The sequence below is a fragment of the Falco cherrug genome, chromosome 7, assembly GCF_023634085.1.
Source record: "Falco cherrug isolate bFalChe1 chromosome 7, bFalChe1.pri, whole genome shotgun sequence".
Taxonomy (NCBI): Eukaryota; Metazoa; Chordata; class Aves; order Falconiformes; family Falconidae; genus Falco; species Falco cherrug.
The window spans coordinates 72,411,432-72,431,487 of NC_073703.1; the positions used below are offsets into that span (position 1 = coordinate 72,411,432).

Sequence of the window (20,056 nt, forward strand, 5' to 3'; positions counted from 1 at the left end):
TTTTTTTTTTTCTCTCCCTGCACAGTGCCAGGGCCCAGTCCTTTACAGGCTGGTGCACATTTTTAACTTTACCATGCCCAGTGTGAGTATAGTTCCACTCGCTAGAACTGACAGTCTGGACAAAACTAAGCACACGTAAAACTTCATAGAAGAGCAATTTTATTTTTGCAGCAGCAGCTCTGGTTTCCTTCATGAATTTCTCCTCACCCTTAGCAACAGGGCACTGTTATTCAGCAACAGGACAATAGGGTCGGTAGGAACAGGCAACATTCACATTTTTCTTGAAGAATCCTTTCCTTATGTGCTACCTCTTGGGTTGCAGGCCATGTCTGGGGCTGAAAGCCAAGATACCTAAATGATTCTAGGATTCTATACTTATGTTCCTAGCTCCCATGGACTTCCATTACTTTTATTTTAAAAATAATTGCAAGGTTACCAGCTCTTGCAATTCTATTGTAAATTTCACAAAATTTGGTATCTTTTGGAAAGCCCCAGGTCCTGGAACCTCGTGACCTTTTGACATAGAAACAAGCATGGATTTCTCTATGGTACCTGTGTATCAAAGCTAAAAGCCTAACAAAAGTTAGAAACTGGTATTTTAAATTTACTTCCTGCAGGTTACTATGACATGACTGAAGCTGATAAGAGATTAGAAAGACATCCTGTGTTATGCCTCTGAGTGTTTTTATCAATACATGCAGGTTTCTGACCAGTTAAACCTTAACATCCCAGTCCTGCAAGCCCTTGTGCCTGACCGGAATCCCACTTTGAATACAAACAATCTTTTCTTGAAATTCAGGTGGTGCAGGTTCACACAGTCACAAGCTGTGATGGTGGCAGCGTGCTGGCCACAATGGGCACCATCAAGGGGAAGACCATAGCCCATGTGGATCATCTGTTGTGGGAAATCTCTGCCTGAACTTCAGCACACTTTCGTGGACTTTACTTTTGGAACAATCATCTCCGATTGCTGTGGGTACTCTGGGCTTGAATTAGTCACTGAAGATGGGACAGTCACCAAAGATGGGAAGGGGGGGTGGGCACCCACAATGGGAAATGGGGAGCGGGAAAGATGTTCTGAGGACAGATTCCAATAAATGGCAGAGCATGTGAAGGAAGGGGGTGCTAGCAGGACTTTCCCATCCTAAGAAGTGCTTATTTTCTTTCCCTGCCTGTAGGCCTTTGGTGTGGTATGTTTTGGTATGTTAGGCCAGTGTGGACACACACAGTCTCTTTGAACTCTTAGAGAGAGGGTTACATCCTAAATGTACGCCCTTTGATATCCATTCAGACTTGGTGGCCGGTGAAATCTGCCCCCCCGTCTCCTCTCACGTGGTTAGTAGCTGCCATGGCGTGGCAGGGCAGCTGCCTGTCCCCACTTGGGAAGCACAAGAACCAGCGCAGTGGCTTCTGAACTCTCCCGTGGGGAACAGGTGTTGGGCAGCTACAGAGCACAGCCTTCCTGCTGGCCTGCTGTACGTTTGCTGCTAGGCCCTCGCCTGCCAGGAGCCAGCACGCAAGCGTCCACATTTGTGACTCCGTGGGCTCCATCCCTGCATCTTGATGTGACAGTGGGCTGTCCGGCTCCCGGCAAAAACTTGGGAGAGCTGATGGAAGAAGGAGTTCCAGGACCTCCTGGAACAGGTGGGAACATCTGGAGTGCTACCAGGACACTGTACCAGGCTGTGGGGTCCCATGGTCATCCAGTAACACCCAGCTCAGCTGCCATGGGTTTGATTTTGCTGGCAGCCTCCACACTGGCTAGCTCTGTGACTGCTGTAGCCCCAGTAAAGGACACAGAGCATTAGATGTGCACCACCTGAGCCAGCCTACCCGGCAGTAAGGCGCTCACACAACACTCTCACCTCTGTAGCAAAATGCAGGACCCACATCTTTCCTGAAGCACCCTCAGCACCATGGCCCTCAAGAAGGCCTGGAGACCCCACGGGTGCCATGGCAATGCTGTGTGCGGCAAGGCCAGCGCGGCTATCCCACAGCACACGGGCACGGGCTGACCCCGCTGTCCCCTCTCCCACCCGGGGTGGCAGGACAGCAGCCCCCCAGCCCCCCGCCCTGTCACTTCCCCGGGGGGGTCCCCTCAGCACTGGCAGGCTGTGACACCGAGCCAGAAATGGCTCCCCAGTGCGTGAGGCTGGCGGGGCGGTGCAGCACCCCCTGCCCCAGGCATGGGGACAGCGGCAGGGAGCACACAGCCCAGAGCCCCGAGGGTGGTGAGGGCCCTGAGGGGGGGAAGCACACAGCCTAGGGCCCTGAGGGGGGGAGGCCCTGAGGGGAGGCGGGGGCACACGGCCCGAGGCCCTGAGGCGGGGGGGGGCGACCCTGAGGGGGGCGGGCACGGCGGGGCGCCTCACTGCGCCCCCTCGCCTTCCCGCGGGTCCGGCCCGTCTGCCGGCTGGGGGCCGCGCTCCCGGTGCCCCCTCAGAGCCCCGGTGCCCCCTCAAAGCCCCGGTGCCCCCTCAAAGCCCCAGTACCGCTGCGCGGCGCGATCCCTCCGCCGCATCCCTGCCCCGTGTCCCTCCGCCGCCCCCCCGCTCCGCGCCGCGGCCTGACCCGCGCGGGCCGCCGTAGCGCGGGCGGGCGGCCGCAGGGCTGCCGGGGGGGGGCGGCGGGGCGGGCGCTCGGCTCTGGGCCGCTGCGGCCGGCGCGGGGCTTGGCGGGCGGCTCGGCCCCCCGCGCCTGGCCGAGTCCTGAGGCTGCGGAGCCGCCCCCTCCCTGCCGCCGCCGCCGCCGAGGGTACGGCCCCCGCCCCGCCCGCGGGGGCGGCCCGCGCCGCGGCCCCTCCTCGGGGGAGGCCGGCTGCATGGGCAGGCGCTGCGGGGCACCGTGGGCGCCGGCCTCGGCGGCGGAGCCGCTCCTGGGCGCCAGGTAGGAGAGGCTGAGCCGGCGGGTTCGGCGGGGGCGGGGGCTGGGGCGGGGGCGCCCCGCAGGCCGCAGCGGGAGGGGCTGGCGGCTGTGCCGATCGGACCTTCCGCTCCCCCTCCTCCCCCCTTTTTCGCCCGCTTCCCGCCGCCCCCGTTTGCAGCGGGGGCTTCCAGCCGGCCGGGCCGCGGGGGGGCGAGCCGGGGTCTGCGGCCGCGGGCGGCGTGCCGGGGGCGGGGGTGCCGTGCGGTCCGCCTGCCTCCTCGGGGCACCCGCTGCAGATGTGTGCTCCGAGCAGAGCCAGACCGTGAGTGGGGAACTCGCCGCGTTTGCTCTCGGTGGGCTTCCGCGGCTTGCCGTTCGGTCACCGAGCGCTGCGGGCCGCGAGGGCGCGGTGCGGTGCGGTGGGTGCCTGTGGGGCAGCGGTGGGGTTGGGTGCACCCACAGCCGCTCCCGTGGCACGAGGCTTTGCCTTTGTTGTGAGGCGATACTGAAGTGCAAAATGTCTAAATTTTGGATCAGGGCATTGGTTTAGATGTGCTAATTGATACTTAAAGGATGATAGTTTTTGCGGAAGCCTCCGAGAATAAGTAATGTTGTGCCCACCAGTAAACTCTTGCCTTTGGCATTTCTTGGTGAAGAACGAGGCTAGAATTTATTGCAAATGCCGGATTGACTCACAGGGGCATCTTTCAGTTTAGGTTACTGCTGATTTGATCCTCTGGACTCTGCAAAAGGAAAGCCTGCCAGCCTCTGTTAATAGCTTTGTGGTGTAACAGGAGTGGAGCTCCCAAGCAGAATCGCTGAGAGATATGTGAACGCGTGTGAGCAAAGCTGAGCACGTTGGTATTCCTGCCTCAAACCTGGGCTCGTTCCCCAGGCACAGTTTGCCTGTGGGGTGAATACCCTCTTGGCACCTGAAGATGATGTCGGTCGAAGGGTCTACAATAACAAGTCGGATCAAAAACCTACTTCGCTCCCCTTCCATTAAGCTGAGGAGAAGCAAGCCTGGGAACAAGCGTGAAGATATAGGCAGCAAGGTGAGTGCCATGTGGTGCGGCCGGCATGCTTTAACTTTGTTGCCTAAGGTCCTGTCTGTGCAAACAATACTGCTGTGGGAGACCTGGTGTAACTGTAGAGTGATGCAGAGCAACTGATACATGACTGTAGTCTGTCTTTTAGTTGGGGTCTTTACTGCACTGTGGATCCTTGCTAAAGCCCAGATCCCCACTTCTGAGACACACTCTTTTCACTTGTGTGGTACGTACTGGGTCTGTATCAGAAAGTTTTTGGGATTTCGTGCATTGTGGTGTGTGTTGTTATGGATGCCTGACAGGAGAAATAGAATTCTGCCTCTTCCTCCATGTTCCCAACTGCTAACCTCCATTACCAGCAGCTAATGAGACACAAGAGCCTGTTCATCTCTGTAAGCACTTGCTCTCAACCCTGCAAAAGAGTGTTCTGTGAGCATGTGGGGAAGGGTAGGAGGATCCAAAAGATGGAGGATGTGAGATATGTCTCGGAGGTGAGTGTTCAGATGGGGTCTGTGTTCCACAGGCCTGCTGGATGAGCTTTCCTCTGTGTTCCTCCTCCGTGTGCCTCAGCTCCGCTTCCCTTGGGGATGTCTTGTCTGGGGCGTCATTGCTTCTACCTGAAAAATCCATCATTCTTCTTGGTGGCGTGGAGAATTCCTGCCAGTCACTCACTGGGAATTGACTGGTGTCATGAGGAGAGGAGGATGACTTAACCCCAGCTGCAGGGAGAACAGGAGCTGGATGGCATTGCCTTGTGCTGACAGCAGGTGCCTCTGAGTCAGGGCTCCTCATTCTCCCCCTGCCACTGATTCACCTGTAAACCTGGGCAAACCACAGCCTTTGCATAGCTCGCTCTCCACATAAGTAGAAAGCTTAATCCCTCCCATCTTGTGAAGACTCACTAATAAATAAGAAATGCTTGTAATCCATGACTGGAAAGCACATTCATTTGTCTCAAAACAGTACTGCTTCAAAATTTCTCTCTCAGGGTGAAGAGTGTGATTAAAACTTCAGGGGAAATAAATGACACCTTACTTAAATGGCCTGTCCCCAGCCTGCAGTCCTCGTCTCAGAACTCTTGGTTCAGGTCAGAGTTTCCCTGAGATGGCTGTTTAATACCAAGGAACACAATATACTTCTTTTGTCAAGCAAGAGAAAAACCTGCTCGGCTTCCTCAAAGTTGTTAAGAGGAGGGTCCTTGGTGTTTGTGCATGACCTCGGTGTGTGCAATGTGTTGCATTTAATGCAGCCTGTGGACTGCCAGTGAAATGTACTTTGCAGCTGTTGCTGAGGAGCAGTTTGTTGATCTCTGTTCTGCAGAGACCTCTGTTGAAAGAGCCAAAAGCCACCTGTACCACCATGTACTACAGCAGGCACTGGATTCTGGCTCTAGGAACGGGAGCTGAGGGCTGCACACTCCTTTTCAGAGCTGGGACCTGCTGCTACGTATGCTGGCTGTTCCCTGATACCCGTTTCATTTTGTTTTGCTTTGACATGAGTTTTGGAGGAGCTCCGTTGTATCCTTTGTGCTGTCTTCCAGTGTGCAGCCAGGGCTGTCTGATCCCCTAGGGATATCGTGGATTCATTCGAACACCATCAAATTAGGGTTTGAGGGCTGGATTTTGTGTATCTTGTTAGTAAAAGCAGTTTATCAGTGAGATGCAAAGGAATCGATGGGGAGTTTGCTGGCAGAAGCAATTTGTCAGGATGAGGAGTTAGGTGCTGGTGCTGGTTTCCTAAAGCAATCTGCTCTGAATTTCCCTCAAGTGAGTTATGGCCTGCCTTCAGCGGGACAGCTGGAGCAGGCAAGGCAAAAAGGAGTGGGCCCCTTACCAAAGATCCAACATATGTTGGATGTCTGTGGAGATGTTCCCTCTGCTATGTGTGTGCTCCACTGCCTTCCAAGGTGAGAAGCAGCACTACTTTTCTAAAATAGCAGGAAACAGATCCTCTCAGTCTCCAATTTGTTGTGAGTGTAAATCCTTTGGAAATGAAGCTGAGCATCATACACATCGCTTTTGAAGGATCCTTGCTGACCTGCAGAGAGGGTTTTTTCAGGCTGCTTTGTCTCTTGGACTTTTTGAGAAATGACTGCTCCAAGAGATGCATGTGACTCTAGTCACATGAAATATGGAAGGGGCTATGAAGCTGATAGCTTTGGCTGGTCACCTATGCTGAATGCTGCTTGGTTGCATAGGATGGAGTAAGACTGCGGCGCTAAGTTAATGCCTGAAAGGTGATAGTGTGCTTTGTATGTGCAGATGTAGGTGAAGAGCAAGCCCTCAACAGCCCTGTGGTTCCTCTGAGTCCCTTGAGCTTTATTGCAACCAGCTGCTCAATTTAAGATGGACAAGTACCCTCAGTGGGACTGCCTCAGCTTCCAGTGCTGTGATTTTCTCCCCACGAGTGCAAAGTGTCCATGGTGTCCCTGCTCTTTCCTAAACAACCCTTTGGTGGTGTGAAGCCTGCCAGGCTGTCTCAGCGGTGAGGGACAGACCCCTTGGACAGTTTGTCATGCTGAAGAGAAGCCCTGTGAAAATTGGCTCCTTACAGCAAAGCAGACATGTAATGCCAGGCTGGATGTGGGCAGGCTGTGGGAGGCTGGCTCCGCAGACCTGTTTGTGCATTGCTCTGGAAGGGGGAGTGTGTGTAAGTAGAGATATTTTGCATGATGGCTGTGCAGGACTTGCAGTGTGTTACTTGGGAGCTGTACAAGAGAGAACTTGTTTTGTGACTTTTATTAGGACTTATTTCTTGCCTATACTTTAATGCCTGGTTTTACGGAACAGCTACAGGAGATCTCTACAGGAGTAAAACTAAGGAACCAATACATAATCATTGATACTTGAAAGAAATAATAAATAAAATAAGGGGAAGGAATGGGAGCTCTTTAAGTAAAGTTTGTTGGCAAGTTGGGTGTAGTGTTTTGTTTTCTTGCTGCTTTTTGGAAACAACTTATATTTTGTGGGAGTCCTGATTTTTGTTGCCGTCTGACTAACTCTGTTTAGACCTTTTCTGTTTTTGTCTTCTGATGTTTGTGGCTCAAATCCACTTTTTCTGTCCTCTCCAGATCTCTGGTTTTTGTGTTGAACAAATATAGACCCAGAGTACAGTGACTTCAGTCTAGACCTGTTGATTGTTGGGATTGTAATGTGTCTGTGTGGTGCCTGGAAGCTAAAATTTCCTCAGATAAGTTGGTTGGCCTGTGTTCAATTTCTAGATGATTACTAGCCCTACCAGAAACCCGGCCATGCATCTCGTCACCGTGCTTGTCATTCCAGTAGAGATGCAGGGTTAAAAACTGGGCACAGAGTGCCTTTAGGCAGCATCGATCACCCTGAATGAGTGGCACTAGCAGGACAGTGGGGAAGTTAAGGGTCAAGCTGTCTCCCATTGCTAAAATGTCCTGGTTGCTGTACTGCCCTGCAGCTTGGCTATGTAAATCTCTCTGCTTACAGAAGTCATGCACCTGAACAGGTACAGTTCCTGCAGGGACTGTTCATGTTCACAAGAGTACAGCTTAACAATATAAGCATCTTTTAAACTGATGTAGCTGTGCCTATTGTAGAGTGTACGTGTGGCGGGTATACTCAGTCAAACCAGATTATGAATATCAATGTAGAAACAAATTGCTACGAAGTCTGCTACAGGCTTTTCCCGAAGAAGGTAAGCTAGTGGGTCAAAAAAACCCAAACACAAAACCACACAGATTTGGAATTTGCTGCATATTTCTTTGATCTCTCTTGTTTTTTTTTTCTAAGCCAGAAATATTTCAAGTTGCCAAGTTGGAAAGAACGCTTCGACTAAAACCTGACATTCCCCAGCAGGAAGTCATTCGGCACGGGGACTGTTGTATTGTGGTCTCTCCCCTGCCAAGTGTCGTGCAAACATGTGCAGCTGGAGCGCCTGTTGCTGCTCCATGATGCTGGGTTGGACTGGGTGGCTCCACAAAACCTTTTTGAGAGCTTTTGTTCTGAAAATGAGCCCTGACTAAGTAGCTCCTAGTGGGACAGTGTTTCCTGTCGTCCTTTGGTGAGGCATGGTCTGTTCTTACTGCCAGCCTCTGGGCTCCCTGATGGGAGCTTCCCTGTTAGGGCAGCAGAAACATGTACGCATACCTCTGTGTCCTGCCAGCGAGCAGACACAGATTTAAGAGGGAAGCGGATCCATGGAAGCTTGAGACCCCTCATGCCTTGCCCTGCCCCTTGTGTTCCTAATGCAGTTCTCCAGCTCCTCAATCCCTTGAGAAGCTGCAGGGCTCAGCTAGGACCACAAGCTGTCCTGGACACAGGAGAGTGGAGTAATGTTTCTGGCCTGGCTGTGGCTTCCTGCCCTCAGTACACAGGCCTTCTTGTTTGAAAATATTGTAGCTTCCAACTTGAATCAGTTTAGACCACTACTGGTCTTAACCAGATCAGCAGAGAACTGCTGAACCTGAACTGGAGCAGAACCAAAACCCACAAGTTTGATTCACTGATACAAACGCTTCAGAAATCATCACCTCTTATTAAATCATTTAAGGTGAAGTTGAGGCTTGTTGAGGAGTGGGATTCTTTGTAAGTCTTTGGGTACAACTTGGTCCTGCAGCAGCAGAACGTGCTGGGTTCCTCATGGGCAGAACTTCCCAGGGAGCTGGCTGTGGGGCTGAGCAGCCTGACTCTGTGGGTGAAGTAGAGAGCAGCCTGTCTGATGCTGTCATAAGCTTCTGTTTTGGCAGGATTTGGAAGGGTCTTTCACATAATGGTAGTGCTTTTGAGGAGCCGTTCAGGCAGTATTGCCCTTCTGCACTCCACTGGAGTCTGAGTGGTGCTCAGACCGCCAGCACTGGGACCAGCACAGCCAGTGGCACAGCTGAGAGGATGCCTCTAGCCCTGGTCTGGCCTTCTGCTGCTGTGCCTGTTCTGCTTCAGCCTCCACGAATGCTGCTTGGCCCCAGCTGGTAGCTAGGGATCTCTCTCCCAGCTCTGCACCGCTCAGTCTGAACGCACCCAATTGCTCCAGCAGCCTAGGGGCTGCTGTCCAGAGGCAGAGGGGATTTCCTGTCTGTGTCTGGTCAGGCTTATAACAGCGACCCTTAAAGCGGAGAACGGAGGCTGGTTAGCTTCTCCGCAGCCAGACCTGCATTTCGGTGGCGTGTCTGTATCTGTGGATTGTCAGTGGAACAACTGAGAGTCTCGTAGCTTAGGGGCTGAATCTTTCCCTGTGGGGCTGCTCTTGTCCCCTGTACCCCATCCTCAAATACACAGTGCTCAGGATGACCCTGTGTTCATTTCACACACAGATTTTCCTTGTTCCATTCTTTGCTATAAGAATGTTATGCCTTGACTTGAAATTACAGAGTGATCTGGCTAGCTCTCCTGGCCTGAGTTGGAGCCAAACATGAGTGTTGAACGTGACTTAGAGCCACAGGGCATATCAAAGCCAAAGCTTTTCTGCTGGAGGACTGTAACACCGATTGCTCTCAGTTCTTGAAGTATGGTGGGTATAAAAGGATATAACAGTTTGACATGTTTGGTTTTGTAGCCTGCAACAGTATCCATGAACCACTGTGATCCTTCTTGCCAATTTTGAGACAAGATTGCTGGAAAGATCCGCCCTTCTAACCACCCCTAAACAATGTGCTGTCTTTACTGTAAGAGGCACCAGGAAGACCTCTCCGTGACGGGGGGAGAGCGACAATGTGCTAACAGCTGGGGTGCAGTCAGCATAAATAACACAAACCAGGTCATTTGCCTGGTGGGTTTAAATGGGTCTTGCTTCCCTGGGTGCTCATATGCTCCTTACCTGGGTGGTCTTTTAGAGCTGCTGAGGCCTCGCCTTGCGTATTGTTCTTTACCTCCTTCAGATGAGCTGGGTATTCCGAGAAGGCACGTGGGACTTAGCTAACCTGGCTGGACAGACTCGTAAGCAGGTTTTACTCTGTTCCTGCTGTGCTGGATAAGCTGTACACATATAGACTGATGACCCCCTTTTGCTTGGTGGCTGTTGTTCTGCAGTGGGCTGTGAAGCATGTAGGGTTTCGCCAAAGACCTGGCTGGGATGGTAAAATGGCAGAGGTCAGGGCTGGTCAGAGATGTTGCAGGTGGTACATTTGCTGCTGGCTGGTCAGAGCTGTTGTTCGCTGTGGCGTATGGAGGTGTGGCGGAGAAAGGCATCCACGGACACAGTGGAAAGGGACATCCTCCAAAGTGTGCCATCTGTTTCGCTAGCTGTGTGCTTGGTACTACCTGTGGTGTATTGCCTCATTAATTTCAGGAGGACAGAACAGTTGAAGTGATGGTTGGGAGTCCAGCCAGGTTGGGCCACTATCTGCTTTTGTATCATCAAGGGTCTGCAAGAGCCTGTGTATTATTTCATTCCCCTCTGTGTCTAGTGGAAAGCAACTGCAGGGCATCACCTCCGTTTCCAGCTGAGAAAGCGATGATCAGCATTTTGTTGGCCTGGTGAATCTGAGTAGATATTTTGGTTCCTGTTGATCAGGTCGTAGGGAGAAGTTGCTTGATTAGTCTTGGTACAGCTCTCTCTGTGAGAGTGAAAGCAAACAGCGTGCACTAGCTAGTCTTTGGCTTTTTTAAAAGGTCTCTTGTCTCACTGTCTGGGGCAGGGAGTGGCACTTACATGGCACTCAAACGGTGCTTAGTAGAATGGAGCCCTGGCATTAGTGCTGAGTGATCCCAGCTAAGGTCTAAATAATTAACTAGCACCAAGCCCAGTTTCAGTCACTTCAGGCTTCTTTTTATGTCTGATGTACCTGCCTCTGCAGAGCTGCAAGTCTCTGAGGGCTCCTGTACGTGCGTAGCAGGGTTGCGGGATGCTTTCTGTTCTGGTTTCCAGCTTCAGATGTGGGCTGGTCCCTGTGCCTGAAACCCTGCAGACTCTGCTGAGGCTGTGCCCACCGAAGGGTGGCTACTGCAATTCAGAGAAAACCTCCCACTATTTGCTTTCACCACAGTGCTGCTTAGCCTTGCCCTGAGCATGTTTGCATGTTGTGCAAGGAAAATATAGCTGAGGCCTGCGGCTGTTGTAACCAGCAGTGGATCTGTGCCATGTGATCTGTCTTCAAAAATATTGGCGCAAAGGTGAGTCACTGCTAGTATTCGTATGACCATAGACTGCAGGAGCACCCCATCACTACCTTCCTTTGGTGAGCGCTGGACAGACACATGACAAAGTAGACCCAGCCCAGAGGAGCTTCAGGCTTAAAAAAAAAAAGGTGCAGGGGGAACGGGATATGCTTTTCCTGTACAGACATGGCTCCAAACTCCTTCAGGAAGTCTGAGGCAGATGTAGAAATTGAATCCTGATCCTCTGAGGCCAAATCTTAGCCTTAGCCACAGAGCCCAGCCTCTTGCAGATTACCAGGGATGTTTCTCACCTTTCCCATGTGAGGACTGTGTGTTCATTTAGGATTATTTGCTTAAAAGTCCCAGACTGTTGTGCTGTTGTAAATGCTGACTTGGTTCCATTGTCACTAATGATTTCAGTAGCTTTGGTGATGATGACTTTCCAACAGGCTCAAGCAGATTAAGCACCATATGAATTAGAGCTGTGGAAACCCCAGTAAGCCTTGTAATTTTGCTAGTGTCCCAGGAGACCAGTACTGTTGTTAGTTACTGTGGGGAAACTGATTGAAAATAGTACTATAGAACAGCCTATGAACTGCTGGTGTATTCAGTGTTTCCAAGTCAATAGCAATAAAACCCAGTCCTGCTTGTTCTCCCAAATACAGTATTAAAACTCACGGCTGGTCAAGAAGGCTGATGTGATTTAACAACTAATAGGAGATCTCATACCTGGTGGAATTTGAACAATGGCATTCTTTCCTTACAGTGATGTTTTTTTAATTTCTGCATCTCCTAAACACTTCGCATAGTTAGGCTGAAATTTCCCCCTCATGGATCCAGAGAGACTCCTTTCTCTGGAAGAAAGAAGGTTATTGGAGGTTGCATAGTGGTAGAGAGTCATAACACTAACAAATGGCTTGAGAGCAGGCAGACGGAGGAGTTTCTGAAAGGAGAAGGCAACTTTATGGCAGTGTCAGTGGATTGAGGGATACAGACTTGTAAAGCTCTTTGCTCCTGTTTTTCTTCCAAGTAGGCACTGTGAAAAAGTGTTGCCCATTCAGAAATCCTTCCTTATCGGCAGGCAGGCCCGGCACAGGGCAGTTGTTGTTTGAAGTGCCAGTCCTGAAGTGTTATCTGCGTCTCCTGTGCTCGACAGTGGTAGCCTCTGAGCTCTCCCAAGGGCTTTGAAATCAGTTACTCACCTCTGAGTAGCACATAAGGGGCTGCTTGCCTTTGAAGTCTTGTTTGTATTAGGGATGCTTTCATTTGAAGGGGGGGAAGCGCCATTGCTTAGGCCAGGACTTTGCACCAAAGGAACTTGAGTTCATTGCACAGTCCCTGATGCAGTCTAGATGCTGGAGTTGCTGAAACATTGAACAGGACTGAGGGTGCAAGGAGTGTGTGCAAGACCTGCCTCCTTTGTTGGTGGCAACCCTCGGTGCTCAGTGTTTCAGCCATGGCTGTACTGTGGGGCTGTGACCTGGACTGTAAGGGGATGGGGATGGTGTTGGAGGTATCCAGAGTGGGCATGAGTGTAGGGGTGTACTTGGCTAAGCACTTGCCTGTGTTTAGAAACAATTTGCAAGCTGAGCTTCCACGACAAGCTGTCTTCGTGGTGACACAGCGTCAAAAGAGTCTATTGAATGATCCTGTCCCTCAAAGAAACAGGCTATACCAGTAAAAGGACTTCTTTTTGCCAATTACATTGCATCAATATTAGCATCTTTTCTGCAAGAGCTTTGTCTGGGCTAAGAGTGATGTTTTTCACGCTCCTCACCAACACTTCTGTGCTGCTGAAATGTGTAATGGTAGAGTGAACCTTGAGACAGAGCTGTGTATTTTTTTTTAAATGCTATTAATCGTTTTGGGTTCTGTGCTGTGTGCTGCAGACTGTCTCTGAGCCTTTTCCCCCTCAATGGAAACCAGACAGGATAGTTACCCACTTATTGCGAGGTGTCCCAGCATCCAGGGTTTTAGAACAGCTGCATAACTCCTTGCATTTGGCTTACCTCCCAGTTTTGAGCTAGATATAGTGGTCCCAAGCGCAGTTGTTTCAAACCTGCTTTGGGGTGTCATCCTTCTTGAGCAGCTGAGTCCAAAAGCATTGCTGACTGTAAACTGGAATGGATAAATCTGGGATCTGCTTCATTCGTTCAGTCCCTTCTTGTCCCAGCTCACCTGGTTTTCTTGCCTTGAATCACGGCCAGACAGGCTTCAGAAATGGTTCTGCGTCCCTTGCCCAACCGTGGGGGCTAGCTGGAGGGTGTTTGTCCAGCCTGTGCCTGAACCCTGCTGTAGGGAGTGGTTGCGGAGGGGAATGGGGATGGGATGACATAAACCGCTTTTAATGAAATGCATTAACAAGTATTTCTGATGAGCGTGCAGTGGGCCTCAGTGGAAGTAGTTGTTTTGAAAAGCCTGAGCTGCTTTTGAGGCTGGAATTGGGATTCTCTCGTGCACTGGGAGGATAATCGTCCTGATAATCCACGGCTTGTGTTGCATGTCTCTGCAGGCTTCCCGAGCTAAGCTGTTGAGATGTCTTTGACATGCAATCAGCGGCGTGAATAACTGGCGCTGGGGGAGGAGGGCGGGCAGGGTGCTCTGGGCTAGAGGCAGCTTGCCTCAGCTTCCTCGCTGCCACCTGCTTTGGCTGTGGTGATGGCCATAACGTCTGGAAGAGCGGGTCTCCTGCATCGCCGCTGTGGTGGGGGGCTGACAGAGGCTTGCTTCGCGAAGCTCTTGGCCAGCTTTCTGTAGTGGGGATGCAGATAAGCTTTTTGCTTTCCGAGACCTGTGATCCATACTTTGTGAACGGAGCCATCGGTGGGAGGCAGGGCAGAAGATGCAGTGCCTGGGCTGTCTCTGCGGTGCGTGGCAGCTGCTCCGGGCCCTCGAACGGCCATCTCTGCCCAGGAGGGCCCGAGAGCCAGCACCACCTTCCGCGAAGCCAGCGGGCTGCCTCGGCCTTCTGCCGGGCGGTAGGCTGGGGCGCAGCCGGCGAGCGGCGCAGCACCGGGGCTGCCGTTGCGCGGACCGGCCTGCCTGCGCGCTGCCAGCCTGGCGGTGCGGTGGCCGGGCGCCTCCCGGCTGCTCCGTGCCCCGCGGCGGGCGGGCTTCGGCCGGGCGGGCTCCCTGCGCCGCGCCGCGGGGGGGGCGGGGCCTGCGCCCCCCGCCGCCGTGGACAGGCCGCCAGCCAGTGGGAGGCGGGGGGCGCTCTGGCCCCGCCCCCGGGCGTCTGGGCGCGCCGAGCGCGCGGCGCTGCCTCTGCCAGTGTCCGCGGCGGGGTGGGCTGCGGCTCCGCGCCCCTAGCGCGGCCCGGGCCCTGCGGCGTGCCCAGGAGGCCAGCAGCGCCCCGGCTGGTGTCCCACACGGCGTGGCCAGCGGGGCCGGGGCAGTGCCCGTCCCCCTGCGCTCGGCACGGGTGAGGCCGCCCCTCGAGCCCTGGGCTCAGCTCTGGGCCCCTCACGGCCGGAGGGACACTGAGGGGCTGGAGCGTGTCCAGAGCCGGGCGGGGGCTGGGGGGGCTCAGCCTGGAGAGGAGGGGGCTGGGGGGGGCTGGTCGCTCCCTGCAGCTGCCTGACAGGGGCTGTGGGCAGGGGGGGTCGGTCTCTGCTCCCACGGAACAAGCGACAGGACAAGGGGACACGGCCTCCAGCTGCCCCAGGGGAGGTTCAGGTTGGATGTAGATCGGGTGTTTGGAACAACTGCCCCACTGAGGGGGTGCTCAGCATGGGACAGGCTGCCCAGGGAAGTGTTCGAATCACCATCCCAGAAGTGTTTAACAACACACAGAGGCGGTGCTTAGGGACCCGGTTTAGCGGCGGGCTTGGCACGGCTGCGGTAATGGTTGGACTTGATGATTTTAAAGGGCTTTCCAACCTCAGTGATTCTAATTTAAACAGGTTTTGGAAAAAACCAGACAAACCAAGTTCTAGTCTAGACAAACCCTATATAATATGCTGAGTGTGCGTTGTCTCCCGGCAGCGCCCGGCCCCTCGGCGGGGCTGCGGTGCCCCAGGCCGCGGGTGGCCAGCGGGGCTGGCCGAGCGAGTGCTCCGGGCTGCCTGGGCAGCGGCACCGTCCCCTGCGGCAGAGGATGCGGTCGCACGGATGCAGGGGGCAGCTTCCAGCGCTTTGTCTCTGCCAAGGAAACTGAATTGCCCCGTTAGATCCACTTCAGTTTGTGGAAATCTGTCTCTTTTTTTTTAAAGAAAAGTGGTTTACAGGGCACCTGGGGAGCTCGGGTTACCACGGGTGAAGTACTGCTCGCTGTGGAGAGCCCTGTGATGTTCCAGCAGGAAGAGGAGAGTGCTTGCTGCGATAAGGCATTTAGTTTTGCTGTCAGTGCTTTCCAGAGGTTTAAAAACAATTGGGAACAGTCATCACCTATTGCTTAAAGGTTCGTTGGCAAGCAACAGAAACGCTTTCTGCGGGTAGCTTTTTCTGGCACTTAGGGCCTGTGTCACTGGGAGGAGCAGCCCGGCTCCCCTTAGCCAGCAGCCCCGGCTGGGGAGGTGGCGGTGTAAGGAACACTAACTGCAGGCAGAGTGGAGCTGGCGTTCCTGCCCTGGGCTGCGGGGCAGGGAGCCGTGGGCCTGGAGCACATTTGTGTAGCATTTGGGATTACTTGAGTTGGGGAGCTCTCGTGCTGAGGACGTGGCAGAACTGTAAATCATCAGCGATCTGTGTAAGCTGCGGAAGCAGTTGGGGCATAAGGAAGGGCTTAGAAGCAAAATCCATTATAAAATGCCAAAGTGGGTGATTTCCTGTGCTGGGGAGGGGGGTCTTGTCTCTGGGCAGCAGAGGGAACGCTGCCTACCTGTTGTGGCCATCCCTCTGGAAGAGGGATTTACTTCCAGGTCTGCCACCTGGTTTCTGTCCCATGTCCTGCCCTCCCATTCTCCACTGTGATTTAATGTGGATGCTTTTCTCAGATCCTCAGAAAGGAAACTGCTGTAAACAGCTGCCAAGCAGGATTTTGCATTGTAGAGCATACTTAAATGCTGGGGCCTGGTTGCATGATGGTGTGAGTATGTTTCTATTTTTCTGCTTGAGTGTATTTAATAGGAAGAACATATTCAATTCTGGTGGAGCGTATGTTACTTTTCTTAGTGTGCCTGCTAATACAGTAACGTACAGCCCACCCTTTTCCCCTGCCTATAAGGTCCCACTGGTATTGTGTTACAGCTGTTACGTACACAAAGTCTTGCACAAGGCTTCGTGTAACATTTTTACAGTCATGATGACCTTGAAGGGTTTGAAAGAAAACAATGCAAACGCTGGTGACATTCCTGTGGATACAAGCATGTGCTTAATTTTGTGTGAGGTAGTATGAGTGTGAGTAGTTCCATTTCACCCAGTGGGCGTAAAGATAAGTGCCTCTGTGGCTGATTGCAAGATCAGACTCTATGTATGATAATTCATTTCATACACATAACTGTATGTGTGTGCATCCCTGATATCTATATCATGCAGGTGTCTTCATCATGTTGTTTTGACCAGCTGCACTTTGTCCATTAATCCATATTCCCTGGCCATGTGGGTTACCAGTCCTGAGAAGCCCAGAACAGAGACTGTTTCTCTTTCCCTGCTTCCCATCCACCAAATAAACAATTAACCAGAAAAATTCCATTCTTCTTTTGTACCTCCATCATCTATCCCAAAATATGTACTTGGTTTCCCCTTTTCTCCCCAGTTAGAGGCTCCTTGGCAGAGCCTCTTCTGATCCAAGCAAGATGCTGACCTGACGTGTTCAGGAAGGGCAGTTTTATCCCTGAAGTTACAAACAGGTTTACGCAAGGATAAAGCTAGGTTATTTAACCTCCAGGACAAGAGACGCCTGTCTCTGCGGAGGCCTGAGATGGTGGTCATTAACTTTTCCACATCACATAACCAAAGATGCTGGTGCCTTTATAGATACTTCTGAAGTGTTGATTATGCTTTGCTCCTCTTTAAAGTCCAGTCCCATTGGATTCAGAAATAAGAAAAGGCAAGACATATATGTATTTTTTCTTAGAACATGTTAATATTTAGCTGTTCCAAAGAAAAATGTGATGCAAGGTTGTTTTAATGTAGTCTGGGAAGACTGGTGGAGCTGTCTTTGCAGCCCATGAGAGGGACAGTCTGGTGAAAGGCATGGTAATTATCAGCTGGTGGTTGTCTACATGTGGTAGCAGAAGCATCCTCCTTTAGGAGAGGGAATATTGCAGACACCTGTCTCCCTGTGGGCTGCTGCCTGGGGTCTGGCTCACCTGGGGTCATGTTAAAACCTAAGTCTAGCAGTGGGATCAGTGTCCTGTGGGTTTAGAGCAGGTGCCTCTCTCCTCTATGTGCCACTGAAGTCCCTGCAGCCAGTACCAAGGGAAGTACATTTTGGATGTCGATCCGTGGCTCCTGCACCTTGCCCTTCTTGTTTCTTTTCAGTATGTGAGCTTAGGGTATTGGACTAAAGTCAGACTCGTTAAAACATGGTGGCACTACTGATGTTTTCAGTACAAGCAGGGTTTGCAAATAGGACTATGCAAATCTGACTCTTCTGTTTGTCCAGCCTTTATGTTTATAAGATTATTTTAAAATGCAAGTGGATACTGGCAGATGCTTTATGTATTGCATGTCAGCCCTTATGCTGGCCCACACCCTGGTCACCTCTATGTGGTCTCTTAGCAGTCAGGCACTATATCTTGATGTGACAAGAGCTGGCTGTTAATTTAAAGCTATAAATCTGTTGGGGCTATAGTGGAAGTCTGTCAGTGCTGTGCAGGTGGCAAGTGGCTTGCTTAGCTTCTGGGTGGATGACTCTTTCTTTTTTTTTCCTAACGCGGCTTGTATTTCTGCAGTGGTAGAGCCTGTTCTGGTCACAGTGGAGCAGCAGTTAACAGCATTTATGGGACATTCTTTCCAATTGCTGTGGTCTAAACATATGTACACCAGCATTGAGTTACTTCTGCCTGGAAATAAGCCACAGAGCTATATATAAAATATGTTTGAACTGTTGCACTAATGTTGTTGGTATAAATAGGAGAAAGGGGTAGCACCAGGGCTTCCCTTCCTTAGAGCTGATTCAAGAAGACTTCCCAGTGCTCCACTTTCAGTGGAAAAGGCTGGGGAAGGTGGCTGAAAGCAACAGCAAAACTCCATATGCTTCAGGGAGGAGCATAAAGTGCAATGTACTTGGGTCTGGAGCATTGGCTTCCTGCTTGATTGTTGCTCAGCTCGTTTCTTTTCAATGGAACATCTGTCAGAGATCCCACAGGGTTCAGTTTGTAGCAACCTGGTCCCCCAAAGCCATGGAGTTCTGTCTGTGACAGTGTCTTGGGTTTTTGTGACTCCAAAACTGTTGCTGAGTTTTCTTGAACTCTTTCTGGCAGGCATTTCGGTGCTCAAGCTATTAGACAAGTAGTCCAGGTACTTCTAGTTGCCTTGGTCCTCGTGTTGTGACATCTTATAGGGAGCAGTATTTTGAAGTGACATCATTGTGTGGCTTCAAAGGTGCATTGGGATGCTGCTGTCATCTTTTGAACCATGTGAAGTGTCTATAGGACTTCTCCCAGGCAGTGCTTGGAAGCGAAACAACTGCAATTTCTGAGTACCTTTCTGGTTCTTTGTGTAAGATCGTTCAGTGCAAGTCTTTGCTTGGTCAGCTTGGCTGCTGTAGCAGATTGTGCCAAGTCCTGCAGGCCTTTCTGTCACTAATAGATTTTTTTTTTTTTTTTTTTTCCAAAAGAAATGTAGGAAGTGACCTCTACAGAAATAACAGAAAGTGCTGGTAAGTGTTAGTCTTTGCTTGTGGCTGATGTTAATTCCATCTTTAAACTCTTAAGTGCTTGTTTGTCTTTGGCTAATTTGTAAACAGGTCCTTCCACAATCTTGTCTCCTGGGTGCTTCATTGCAGGTATCAACATGTGATGTTCTAAGGACGTAAGAGAGGCAAGGTCTGCAGATAGAAGTCTTTTCTTAAACAGACCGACACGATTAGAAGAGTGTCAAGATTGGGGACAGGTGGGAAGATTTTCAGGGTTCAGTGCTCCATGAACAATTCTCTACAGTAATTTCTTTCTGCTTTTTTTTTTTTTCACTCCAGATCATCAATTGCATTCTTACAACTCAAGACAGGCAATGAGCTCCATTTCATCTGACAGCTCTTCCCTGGTCGGCGATGGGAATTGCAGCCTGACTTCACACAGGGGCCAGTGCCTGTGCGGGGGTGACAGTAAAGCTTGTGTCCAGTGGTTGCCGGTGTACCACAGCAAGGAGTGGACACAAACTGTGTAGAAGCTTTACAGCTGTCTTTTTGGTGGAGGGCATAAAATGCAATTTGAACAGGGTTAGCATAGTGGCTCAGTACAAGTGAGAGTCAACAGCGATGTTCTGACTCGTAAGCGTTGCTTTGCTGTGCAGTCTCGCTGCTTGCCTTTCAAGTGTTTGTCTGCCTCTTACATCCTTTGTTTAAACTGTAGAAATGTACTTAGGACTAGTAGTTCAGGTATTTCTGAACTACGTGTGTCACTCAAAGTTATTTCTTACCAAGACAGATTCTGCTAAATGCTTCAGAGTATGTGAATGTTTCTAAAATGAATGACCAGAAAGTCATGCGCTGGGAGCATTGACTCTTTGCTGAAGACTGGAGTTCTATACTCTCTTTTTTTATGTTCTATATTTTACAGCAGCAGTTTTTGCTAACAACTAACCATGTAAGAACAGACGTACTTTGTGAAGTGCTGAAGGAACAGGAGCTGGTTCTGTGCCTGGACCTAGGGCTTTCTGGATTTCTAAACAAGGGCAGTAAAGACATGGTGGTTGTGGTTTGCTTTTTGGAAGTGTGGCAGGAGCTAGTTGGTGACAAAAACAAAGGGGGTTTTAAGCCTGTGGATAAAAATTGCTTCCTCTGAGGGTGGGTTTCCTTCCTCAGTTCTCACATTTGGTAATTCTACCAGTTACCCCTGCTGCTGAGCCTAAACGTAAGCTAGAGGAGACTGCCTTTCCAGTGTTACCTCCCTCTGTCTCAGGATTTTAAGTCACTTAGATGGCTGCCTGCTCCCTTTTTCTTTTTTTTTTTTTTTTTTTTTGTCACCTTTAATG

General features: G+C 51.2%; 1 protein-coding gene across 5 annotated transcripts in view; it reads left to right on the top strand.

The window, feature by feature from the left end:
* The first annotated feature begins 2,610 nt into the window (after window positions 1-2,610).
* MAPKBP1 (mitogen-activated protein kinase binding protein 1) overlaps window positions 2,611-20,056 on the top strand; it is a 103,921-nt gene continuing 86,475 nt past the window's right edge. For 3 of the 5 annotated variants that reach the window (XM_055716086.1, XM_055716087.1, XM_055716084.1), the window contains exons 1-2: window positions 2,612-2,886; window positions 3,577-3,920. In XM_055716086.1, coding sequence (XP_055572061.1) covers window positions 3,804-3,920 — 117 coding nt within the window. In that variant the 5' untranslated portion in view covers window positions 2,612-2,886; window positions 3,577-3,803. Of the gene's footprint in view, window positions 2,887-3,576; window positions 3,921-20,056 lie in introns of all 5 variants that reach the window. The other 2 variants (XM_055716082.1, XM_055716083.1) reach the window with 2 other exon arrangements.